The sequence below is a fragment of the Cetorhinus maximus genome, chromosome 8 (assembly GCF_964194155.1).
Source record: "Cetorhinus maximus chromosome 8, sCetMax3.hap1.1, whole genome shotgun sequence".
Taxonomy (NCBI): domain Eukaryota; kingdom Metazoa; phylum Chordata; class Chondrichthyes; order Lamniformes; family Cetorhinidae; genus Cetorhinus; species Cetorhinus maximus.
Window position 1 is genome coordinate 93,727,541 of NC_135886.1, and position 13,154 is coordinate 93,740,694.

Below are 13,154 nucleotides of genomic sequence, written 5' to 3' on the forward strand. Positions count from 1 at the left end.
GGCAGGAGAATAACTGAACCTCATGAACCACAAAGTGAGTAACTATTGTCTGGTATGCAAAGGAGGAAGGTTAGATCATATCTGGGTAATTAGATTTGCAGCAGAGAACTGCATGGTTCAGAAAGCATTCTGGGTAAACAATGTGTGTGGTACTTACTTCAGTGAAGCACCACTCCAGACTTAATAATGAATTGTCTAGAAAACTAGTATCTCTGTAAATCTGATTCATGATATTTAAATACTACTTCTGAGACTGGGAATGAAGAGCCTAAATACTTTATTCTTGGGTCAGAAGTGCACAAAAGATTGTCAAGATTAAATGCTTTTCAACTTGCCGCTGGCATAAAGGGTTAAAAGCCCACAGATCAACATAGAAACGGGTGAAACGATGCTGACAGTCCATCATTTGAAACATTATAATAATTTAATAAAGCTGCTTTATATTATCATAAAATATACAGAAATGTGGTTCTTATTTTACAATGAACCAATCACTGTGAAAATGTACATAACATATATGCATATACAGCATTATCTTATCATTTCACACAATCTTTGACAGATAATCTGGTAAAACAGTCCGTGCTGTAAGCTCCAATTGAGCTTTTTTTTTGGCAAATGACCAGTGTGTAGTGTTATCAGGTGCTTCTGAACGGCAACTCTGTGAACTGAGATGAGAGATTGTTATCTTTCTCTGTGCTTCAACTGTAGTAGCACATCTGTCTGCTTCTGATGATAGCTGAATGTGGTTCCATTCTGTAATTAGGTTTTTTATGTGAGAGCAATTTTGACACGTATAAATCACTGACAATAGCTTCTTTACAGAAAAAGCCTTTTTTCCCCAGTCATAAAGCAATCATCACAGAACAGATGTTAATTTGTGCAATGCCACTAAGAAAACTGAGGGTGGGGTGGGGAGGTTGTGAGGTTGGGGAGTGATACAAGTGTAACCCTCTGAGAACTGGGCTTCCTTTTATACTTTTGTAAAGCACTGACAAACTTTTGCTCCCACATCTATAACACTGAATTTAATTTAGAGGAATATAGCTATGTTCATACAGGTGAGTTACAATAACTTCACAAACACAAGAACATTTCTTTATGAACAATATTCTCTGGAAAAGCAGAATAATCTAATACTATATTTGTTTTTTTTTAAAAATTGCTCCCCCCACCACCAATGCAACATAGAGTTACCTTAGTCCTCAAAGGGTTAACCTGGAAAACAGTACTCACATCATTTATTCTTGCCCTTGAGTCCTCCCCATTTACATTGTGCCTGCCAGGATCTTTAATATAAAATAATGAATATTGCAAAAGTAGGATGTTGGCCCTTTTTTAAAATGATAGAAGTAACCCCAACTCATGAACTCATAAACAAACTGCACGTCTCTGTGCAAAAGGCCGTCGGCTGTAGAAAATAAAGGCGAAGAGGCAGGAGTTGCACATTTTGAATGAGTTAGTGTCTGTTGTACACTGCTGCAGAATGAATTACTGTACAGATGGAAATAGTGTGAACACTGGACAAAAGATTGGAGAGACGCAGGAGACCAACAGACTTGGGCTGGGTGTATATTGCACTTAAAAAAAACTACTTTAAACAATGCAGGAATTGCAATAATGAGGAGTTTTGCAAGCAGTGGGCAGGCTGTAGAACTTCTCCAATACTTAGCTGCTCCTTTCTCGGTTTTCCATGAACATCCTTTTGCAGTTGGTCACCATGATACATCATTCATAGAACCTTCAGGGCAGGGAGACCTCCCATAGTTGACTCCTCCCCTTCAACCTAGTCTCTGATGCTCTGTGATATCCCTGTTGGCAGGTGCCTGTGCGTGAGATAGATTTGCTCCACTCTGCCTGAGTTACGAGCCACCGCCACCACCATTTCATTTTGATTGGCGTTAAACCTTGTGTTTTGGAGGTGAAGTACATTTCCCACTGCAGTCAGTGCCAGGATGGTACGCTTGCTTTAAAAGGCTGAAATGGCACAGCAGTTCACCCCTCTCCAAAACGCTGTGTGAACAATTCCATTTGATTGATCTTTTGATTCCTGATGATGGTTGCTGGGAACCCAAGTGACCTCTCTCCGAACTGATCAACTTTCTTGTACACACTGGAAAGTAGATTTTTGATTGTCCGTCTCTGCTAAGTTTGGGACTACAAACATGGTGGCAGCCAGTGCAATGCTCCTGTGCTGCTCTAGTCTCTGTGGTTTATTTTGTTGTTTTCTTGCTGCAGGATTTTGAGCTCATTCCAGGTTTAGAACTGATCACAAACATGGGGATCAATCTTGCAGAACACCTTAATTAGACACATTAGCAACGAATGGCCACCCTGAAAAATGCACTCAAATTTACAAATATTAACACTATGACAGTTGAGATTTCAACAGTGGACAGTGCCAAAGGATCAAACCCCTCAAACTTGGGCTGGTTCTGAAGATTTAACAATGACCAAGGTTTGTAACAACAGGCAAACATTGAGGGGCGGCAGCTGCTAGTTCCATAGTCTTATATTTACAAATTCCCTCTTATGTGATCCCTTTTCCATCCAAAAAAATCATAACCTGTCAACTATACACCTCAGAATTTACATTAGTGATCTACTCATCACTGGATATTACAAAGTCATACAATGCAAAGGCACAACTTGCAGCTGTTGTGATCATAAGGCCTATTTTTATAATTATATGACCTGCTGACAATCGACATCCCAAATATCAGCAGGCCGATGTGGCAAAAAAGTTTGTCCTGTAAATGCCATCTTAAGTTGTCACCACAGAACTCACTGAACAATTGAACACTATCAGATGGTGGGCCTACAATATTGTGAGCTGGGCAATTGTTTAAAAATATACCAATTATTCTGGGTTTGTTTTTTTTTTGCTATTGTTGCAGCAGTACAATCATTGGCAAGCTAAAGCAATGTGTTCAAAGTGGATGAGTGATGGTAAGCAAATCAGTGGCGACTTGCTGCGTGTGGGAATGTGCCTGTTCAATGGGTGGGAATCAAGCTATTAATTCAGAAAGTAGGAAATTCACAACTAAAATGAAAAAAGGATTGGAATAAACACCCATCTCCTCTTGAACACTCTGTGTCAGAGCATTTTGGAGATGCGGGCTTTGGTTGTAGGAAACCCCACCAGCTTTATTGATGGGAATCACTTTTGCACTGAAAAGATATTGCCATTGTTGGTTGACTTGAGATTGCTAATAAATATTTTAAAGAGTTTTATGACATTTAAATAATACATGAGTCATTTTAAAGTATCAATTCCACTTCAATAACTATTCAATAGTTACCAATTTCTTCCTGCTTTAAGTTTATAAAGTAAGTTCAGCCCTGCAGTTGGTATGATGCCACAAACTTCAAGACACAAAGAAGCTCAGCAACGTGCCACATCAACAGTATATATCCGACTGCTTCACTGGAGTTGGGTACAGTTCTGCCTCTGTGAAAGAGAGTACCCATGCTAATACTCAACATTTTACAATTACAGTATTACTATATCAATATAAAAACCTTATTTATAAAGTGAGAGCACTGATATTTCTCAGCATTTTCCTTGTATCATGAACATAACTATGGCTAGCAGAGTTGGCAGATACTTATTGGACTTGTGCACCTGACTGAATGGAACACACTTTGCCATTCATATTTGGTGCAGTCAGTTCCACATATACAATACCTCACACTGCTAGTTAGAGGATTATCCCTCTATTGAGGCGAGATAGCATTCTGTTACAGAACATTAAGTCTCAGACCTTCGGGTTACATGTCAGGGTGGGGGAGGGTCAGTGTTTTTGGGTAACTGAACCAGTTCTACTGTGCTTTTACAAGGTACACAATGACTGTCACAACCCATTTTATACAGGAAGACTATAGGAGAAAAAACACTTTACGAAAATGATAAAAACACCATTAGTACAGTTCAAGCTATCGTGGGGTGATATTTTTGTGGGGCTTGGCTTGCAGTGGCTTGTCTTACAAAAGGAGAATAAGCAATAGGCGTGAATTGTAGTTGTAAAAATCTGAATTCTGATTTGCTTTCTGGATCTTTTGAACATTAGCTTGAGGTTGATCATTCTTCCCAGTGCAGCTCCCGAAGGTTTAAACCACACCTGCCATGGTTACAACCTGAAGCTGCTATGACTTAAACTGGCCTGCAGAGCCTGTCCTTAAATGCATCTGAAATGACTGCATTTGGATGACTACAAATTGACCCAAACTGATCCAGTTTGGACTAATTTGATTTTGGAATTACATGGGAGCTCACTGCTGACAGTTCCTCCTCTGCCCGCAATGCTTATGAAACAAAAAAGAATTTTGTTATCAAAAAATATAATGAAAAGAAGTACACTTAGGAAAAAGCATTTAAATGAGCCATACATCAAACTGAAGGAAAGTGATTTACAAACTGTCACGGTGTTAATATTTATCTGCATTGTGGGTGGTACCCAGTGATCACAGTACAATGTCCTGTATTCGTTTGATGCCCAGCGAGTCCTTTTCTCTGCAATCATGCAGGAGGTGGTTGATCTCTCGGTCATGTTCTGAGTCTGCTTCCCTGGCTCCTGGCTCTGATGGATGTGAGGAGGTCTGATTGACAGGCCGGTCGAGGTCACGTGTTATTGGGCAGTGCATCACAGAGTATGTGACCGCAGGCCTGCTGGACGAGGGGCTGCCCAAATGCACAGGGGTGCTGGCAGGGCTTGAAATGTCAATACCGTTGCTTGTTTCCTGGCTGCTGGAGACCGAACCATTCACTTTTGGGCTGCAGATGGGTAGATCAAATGTCCTCTTTCCTTTCAAATCTGTTTTATCGTTCTCAGCAATGCGATCCCTGGGGTCTTTGCCAAAAGTTGCAAAAGTTCTCTTTGAACTGCCATTCTCATAGGGTTCTGAGTCCACACTGGTGGTCTCTATGGACAGTGCAATAACATTTTTGCCACGGTCAGGTGATTTGGCATGGGTTGGCACTGCGACCCGTGGCATCCAACATCTGTCGGAGTGACCTAAAATGCGGCATTCTTCCATGCAGGTAAAACCTTCATTCTGATCTGGGGAGGCAGCAAGATAATGAAACAACATTATTATTTTGGAAATATTGGCACATTTATCTTCATGTTCTAAGCCCTGGCCAAACAAAGACTGGTTAATGCCCTATACCACTCTTTCCTACTTACTGCTGCTTCCAAAGACACATAGTGACCCACATATTGCCCAGCTCTGCAGTATCAATGATTGCAGATGTATGAACAGATGCGCATCTTGTTGTAAGTGATATCATTATATTCACCAAGGACCCTGATTATTTTGTTTGCCCTTGATTAAGATCAAGAATTAGCCTTTTTAGACAATCTGTTGTTTTTGGTGGGATCTGCAAGAAGGCTGAATGGTTCTGGGAATCGATGTGCAGCCAGTTGTGTGCAAGTACTTGTGTCATGATGTTGATTAGCATTAGGACAGATGTGTGGAGCTAACTGTGCATTTAGTGGGTAATTGGTGGAGACAACAGACCCGACAATTCCTGCTAAGGTGCACATGTTTGCCCTTTATATTAAAGTAATACTGACACGCAGTTTCAGTGTAAAAATGCCAAAAGGAACAGGGCCAGCTGGTCAGCAGGGCTGGCTGGAGATCACTGATTTCAGATAAAGCCACTCACCACTGGATAAATCCTCAATTTAGCCCAAGGGAATGACATCAAGCCCATCTCCCACTGACGCCACTTAATGAACTAAGTCTGGCATCTACTGCAGCCTTAAGCTGATGCAATCCCCAAACTACCCCGGCTTTGGATCACAAATCAACTAATTATATAGGTAAAGAGAATTTAAAATCTTTCTCAGGCTAGGATTTAACTCCTCCTCATGTTTAATCTTACAGATGTAACAACTCCTAATAATAAATAATGGGACTGTGTTTTATGAAGGGTTATGCTCATCATTAAGTTATGACCACCTACCTTGTTTAGTAGCAGTATAAACATAATTCCCTATTTTATCTATACAATAAATATACATAGATATATGAAATCAAGGCCAGTGATGTTTGTCACCTGTAAGGTTCAACGCTATGTTCTGGGTACAATTACAGAAATGTATAAACAGCTTTGCACCCATCTATGCATTAACCTACTATCTGATGCCTTTGAGCGTTTTTGTGTCAATATAAATTTGTCAGTTGTAAGGCTGCTATGTACTTTCGGAATGGGTTTTGATATACAAAAAGATTAAAAACTTTTATCTGAAAGCACTTCATTAAGTAAAAATGTATCCCTTTACTGCAGGTCCAAACTGTTAAAGGTTTTAGGGGAGAGGCTGCTTTAATACTTTCTGAGATGTTTTATTAAGTCTTTCTCCCCAGTGGCCAGATGAATAGGTTGACTGCACGAAACAAACTGTTTTCTGTTTGGAATGGGCCCCAGAGATTCACTGAGATGGGAGTACTGATTGACATGGCATTTCTGTCATTGATATTCAATAACAATGAAGGCCATTAAGATAATTCAGTGTTTTTTGCATCTCCCAGCATGGTACGCCGAGATGCAATAGCTGTTTTATTTAAGGGTTGAGGGAGACAATACTCAAAAATGACTTATTGTACAGCTCTCTGTGTACAGTACACATTATTGAGGTCATTTTCTGACCTTGTGTACTCGTATCAGCAGTACGTAATACACAGATTGGGGTGAGGTTGTACACTATTTTATGACCATATTTAAATTAAACCACATGTATCATGCACCTGAATTTCCAGCACACGTTCTCTGCAGGCAAGGATCCCCGCTGGGAGTGTGAGAACATAAAGTTACCCCCATAATGTAAAAAAAAGAGGCGCAGGCCAGCTATCAACCATCGAAACACAACCTTTAAATGTGCTGAAAATAACAAAACACTAAAGCGACTTTGGTGACTTCATGTGGCCATAACACAACTGTTAAGACATCAGAGGAGTTATTATGAACTCATGGAAAGAAATATTTCTATTCCAAAGTGTGGGATGACATAATGATGTATGGTTAAACTGTCACCATGTATTATAAAGGGAAGACAGTCTGAAATTGAGAATACATTGTATCGATTAATTAAAATGTGCCTCACAAGAGGCCAACATAAATGTTGCATGTGGCGTTGCTTATATGACAAGTCTCATACAACAAAATACTGAAATTTAAAATAACGACCACGTCAGCAATGCAATACCAGATGTGAGTGCATGCTTGGAAAATCAGTGTCTTTCAAGGCTGTATTTGATGTTATTGAAAATAAAAGCAAAACTTAAGGTTTTTGCATTGTCATTTAATTCACAAAAGAATGTTGCATTTGCCCCAAGTCTTGGCTCTCTAAATGCGTTTTCACTTTTCTATAAAAGATATATTTAACCGTCTTAAATTTGAGATTTATTATTTTAAAAATTGAGAAGGAAAATATGGTCTTGTCCCAAAGGGCATGCTTGCTGAAAGCAATGTTTTACTACATTACAGTAATACAATAAATACCAGATAGCCACAGGGGTCGTCCAATTTAAAAAAAATACAACTGCTTGCACTGGAAAAGCATCTTTGATGTAGGAAGGTGGTAAAAGTTTTGGCAAATGTTTCTTCTGATTCACCTGGCAGTAAGTTGAAGAACAACTGGCTAAATTATACAAACATTTTGCTTATTTAGCAGCTGTCAGGAATATACATGGAGCCATTGCTCCTGGATATAATATTAATATGCAAAAATAGTCCCTCGTGGTTACCAATTGATACTTTAAAATCCCTTGGAAAGATCTCAGAAATATATAATATTTGACAAATTACAAATACACTTCCCTGAAGCCACAATATTTCACAACTCTACTGCTAGGAAAGGATTATAAAGAGTAAAAGATTTTTATAAAAACTGAAAAAAATGCAAGTCTAATTAAAACTCTGCGAATATGTGCTTAAACTGCGTACGCGGCTCATTATGACCCTGACTTTTATACAAATTATGAGCTTCTGTATAATTTTATTTGACCATTTTTAACAGGCACTTTAGGGGAGGTCAGAGAGGGGATGGATTGGAGGGAGGACAGTGTTGGTGTGTTGGGCAGTGGGTTAAGAATTTCTTCTACATGGCTTCTTCTAGATAAAGAGATCCCTCGTCCTTTGGTTCCTCTTTTGGCCTCTAAATGACCAAACACTCTCAAAGGACTTGCTTCTCCACTACCGTTCTATTATGAGAAGAATTGCCAATCCTTTACGGGCAAGCAGAAGGTTTTAATGCTGCTGCTGCCCTTCATTCCAACCTTTGTGACACTACCAAAACCTTAAGAGGTAAGTACCTGGAGTGCCATTAAAATATGTAAATGTGTTGACCCAAGTTCATCCCAGTACAGGCAGAGCCTACATAAGATGTACAGCAGCCCTAGCGTATTCTGCATGATCAGGATATTTTGGGATGTGATTGTGCTCAACTTTATTTAGGTGTGAAACTATGTAGAACCATAGAAAAGTTACAGCACAGAAGGAGGCCATTCAGCCCAGCTTGTCCATGCCAGCCTGAGGACGCCCAGGTGCCCTTTCTAAAAAGACAGCTACCAGAGGTAGGTACCATAAGGAGGGAAAAACCTACTGACCTCTTCCTCTACCTGACCAATTTAGCACAGGTGCATCTGTCCATAACAGGGTTGGTAGGAATGGTCACCGCACATTCCTGTGGAGATGAAGTCCTGTATTCACACTGTGGACACTCTCCATTAAATTTTGTGGCACTACCACCGTGCTAATTGGGATAGATTCAGGGAGATCTAGTAGCTCAAAATTGGGAATCATGAGGTGCTGCGGGCCATCAGCAATGATGAATGGTATTCAACCAAAAACTGTAATCCCGTGATCTGGCACATCCCTCATGCTATTAAACCAGGGAACCAACCCTGGTTGAATGACGAGCGTAGGAAAGCATGTCATGAGCAGAACTAGGCATACCTAAATGTGAGATTCCAAGCTGGTGATGCTACAGCACAGGACCAAATGCAAGCTAAACAGCAGAAGCAGCGTACTATAGACAGAGCTAAATGATCCAACAATCAATGGATTAGATTAAAGCCCTAGCAGGAAGAGAAGCCAGGTCAGAGGAGGCCCAGAAAGGTTAATGGACTTTCTTGTTTCACCCTGACATCTCACTCCCACCTCATTGCCATTTCCCACCAGGTTGGGTGGGACATTGATGGAACCGAAGCAGATGAGGGTCAGGAGTTAAAATCTCCCAGGCCTCTCACTGCTGAGTTCTGGAATAATTATCCATCCACACACTCCCAGCTTAAGTTAAAATTGGAGTTTCTGCATCATTTTTGGTTAATTCGCCATTAGGCAAACAGCTGATTTAAATGTTTAAAAGAGAAAATTGCTCTAATAATCTAGTGGTGCAAATGCGCATGAATACAGGCAGGAAAATATTCTCTGAAGAAGGGTCATACAGACTAGAAATGTTAACTCTGTTTCTCTCTCCACAAATGCTGTTAGACCTGCTGAGTTTTTCCAGTATTTTCTGTTTTTATTTTGGAAAATATGCACGCTGGTCAATATGCTAATAATCAAAATTATTTATAAAAAGTAATTCACTTTTAAACGATTAACAGTAGACAGAATGGAAACCTGAAACCATTCATTCAAGTGGATTATGATGTTAAACTTATCAACATAAAACATAAAGGTACAAATTTTGATTTGCTTTTATTTTTTATACGAATAACACTTGAAGTTCAAGTGTTTAGATACTGAAAAGCCCTAGTTAAAGCACCATTTTGAATAATGATCACATGAAACACCGAAGTAGTTGTAACGCAATTAACAGAATAATTGATTTAATAATAACATCTCATTACAAATGACCCAATACCAAAGCAGACTACTGCATTTGGGCAGCAGGAATTCAGTTACTAAACCTGCTGTGACACTATCAATCAAACCATAGTATTTTTTTACAGGACAACAGTTAGGTAATTAGCCATAGTCTAAGAGAGACCATAGACATCTCTCTCTGTTGGAGAGACAATTGGTTATATGGCTTGAGGAACACCATTCCATATCAAGTGTGGGGGAAGGCAAGGAGGCAGGCTTCCATGAACTACCACAACCGGTACGGGGATTGAACCTGAGCCATTGACATCATTCTGCATCACACTCTAGCCATCTAGCCAACTGAGCTAAAGAGTAAAAATATTATTTTCTGCCGACTGTTCTACTGCGTTTGTGAACTGGCACTGTATTGGAAAGTGTAAGACACAGATGATGTGCCAATTTATAATCTCTGTGACAGCTTTTCAAAGAAGTGTTGAACAGAGGTGAGCTGCTTTCTCTCAGACAGAGGGAGAATATCTAGTAATCAACTTGAGATAACGCTCTACCAGCTGCTTACACAGTGGCACTGCCAGGACCTGTTTACAGCTCAGCTGTGTTGTTGGAGGTGGACATCAGTGACATAAGAGGATTATATGAAAATAGAAGGCACATTTTCTAAATTTGTTCTTGCACTCACCCAGCCTTGAAGTGCTGGATAGTCTTTACAGCTTTTAAAACACTTACTTTTCTGATTGTATAATAACGGGAATTATCCAAAGTAAAGGTTGAGAATGTATCGTGAATGACCTCATAAAAGTCATCTCTTGATACATTTTGGAGTAAATCTTCCATTGATCCTCCATGCATTTTATCCTGGATGCTAATAACCTTTCCGAACAGAGATCTGAATTATAGATACATTTCTTCCCAGGCAGGTAGCTTTTGTCTGTGCTGCACTGCAGACTCATTATCATCAATGTCAATTCTGTATTGCTTTTATAATAGTGAATGCACTATGGTATCAGTAGATGCCAGTAAAATGAGTAGGCTTGTAGCAACATAGGAAATAACATTTTGGGACACAGTTTATGAATAATTTGAGAAATGACATGTAGCAAACGCAGCATGCTTGAGAGGAACAGGTGACTTTGGACTATTCCAAAGCTCTCCACCACTCGGGATTTCCTTGCGTCATTACCAAGAGAGTGAGGAGTGAGGTTAGGAGATTTTTTTGCACAAGGTAGTAGAGTATGGGGTTCTATGCCACAGAGTTGTCGAGGCAGGGACCATTGCAACTTGCAAGGAAAAATTGGATATATTATTTAAGCAGAGAAAGATTCAATGTTCTGGAGAAGAACGCAGGGCAGAGGGAACCAGCTATGAATTGCTTAAAACAAAAGACATAGGTGGGCTAAATGGCCACCTTTTAAAAAATTCATTTTTGGGATGTGGGCATTTATTGCCCATCCCTAATTACCCTTGAGAAGGTGGTGGTGAGCTGCCTTCTTGAACCACTGTAGTCCATGGGGTGTGAGTTCTGGGGATTTAAGAGTCAACCACATTGCTGTGAGTCTGGAGTCACATGTGGGCCAGGTAAGGACAGATTTCCCTTCTTAAATGGGTTTTTAGAACAATCAACAATGGTTTCATGGTCACCATTAGACTTTAGTTCCAGATTTTTTTAATATATTGAATTCAAATTCCACAGTCTGCTATAGTGGGGTTTGAACCCAGGTCCTGCATCACTAGATTGCTAGTCTAATGACAAATACCATTATGTCACCACCTCCCTCTTCTGTGCTGTAAACTTCATTGGTTCAATTTTGGAGTCTGTTGTGGACTAATATATTGCTATGATTGGTCAACAGCTCCATTATTGTTGTGTCAATGTGACTTATCAGGCCGGCAGAAGGCAAACCAGGTCTTTTTTTTGTCTAGCAATTTCTATATTCTTAGTTCTGAAAATGCAACAATGCACAAACCTCAGAAAGAGATAACAGGCATACCATAGATATCGTACTCCATTTATTCCACTTGTCTCAGTGACTGAGGCAGGCAGATACTTAATTTATGTGGCAGGTCAAATTCAATTCGAGTCCATTGATCCATAGCAAATTCGATCTTTCCCAGCACTGGCATGGCACCTTGGCCCCAAAGGAGTCCATTGGTTAAGAAATATCAAACTACTGTTAAATACACGTGCTGTGCTTTGCAGTGGGACAGAAAACCAATGGGAAATCATAGCTTGATGGTTCTGCATTGTTTTGATTTGCAGAGTTTAAAAGAGTGGCACTGGGTGGCAGGCTTTTTTAAAAATTCTGTGGTGATGGTGGATTGAAAGCATCTGCCAGATTTACGCAATATACTTTTAACTCAAAATGACTAAAACTCACTGAGGAGGCACAATGGGAAGAGTAGAATATTTTATTCCAGGAGTGAGGCCAGCTATGTAATTCATGTGTGATGAATGATGAGTACTTTACAAAGGTCGCCCTCACAACTCAAATAAAATGGGTAATCAATTGTATGTGCTGCTAACACCAGAGGTAAAGAGCTAGCTGAATTGGGAGTGGCTGGTGCCGAGATTTACAACATGGTCTTTTCACTAAAGTGCTAGGTTTCAATTCAGCTCAGACTGAAAAGAGAGTTTCTCCCCATTAACAACTAAAATAAGATTCTTAAGGTGTAATGTAATGTAATCGGTTTAATCTGGTTCTAATTGAGTACAAGTCCGCACAGCGCAGAACTGCCTACAATTCAGCAATCCATTATAAATTAATAGCTTCATTCAAGAAATGCCATTGGGTAACTGGTGAAGCTAAATGAACCATACTGCTGCCCTAGGGAGTTCTGAGATGGGGTTAAGGTGCATGGCTGAGCTACAGCAGGAAGGCTTGTATTATTTGACATCTGACCTGGAAATACTTGATATGTACACAAAAAGTGGGACTTCACTCACCAGCACTGATTAACCTGAGTATAGAATTCCATCCTAAACCACAGATATTAAAAATGTAAAATGCACTAAATTAATTTAGGCAACCCCAGATATGTGCTGCATCATATTGTAAATGTCTTTTATTAACAAATTTGCATGTTTCTCAGTACTAGTGATGCTAGAGAATGAAATACTTTTCAAATTTTGGTATCCTGCGTCAAGCAGGCATAGCATGAGGTAAAATACTCTCTACTTTGCTCGAGCTACGACAAACCTCAGTCTAGGAAGGGCAATTCCTTACAGTGCGAGAGTGAACACTCCCCTTTACATTCCATATCCCAATGGTCTGAATGAATTTGCCAATTCAGTTACGTGTGAATCATCTGCTGAACCTCATCCCTT

The 13,154-nt window shown here is 39.8% G+C and overlaps 1 protein-coding gene across 1 annotated transcript in view; it reads right to left on the minus strand.

The window, feature by feature from the left end:
- Positions 1-260: 260 nt before the first annotated feature.
- The window catches only part of pcdh19 (protocadherin 19), a 129,952-nt gene continuing 117,058 nt past the window's right edge, over positions 261-13,154 (minus strand). The window contains exon 5 of the mRNA XM_078547242.1: positions 261-5,060. Within this exon, the coding sequence (XP_078403368.1) occupies positions 4,465-5,060 (596 nt within the window). The 3' untranslated portion in view covers positions 261-4,464. The remainder of the gene's footprint in view (positions 5,061-13,154) is intronic.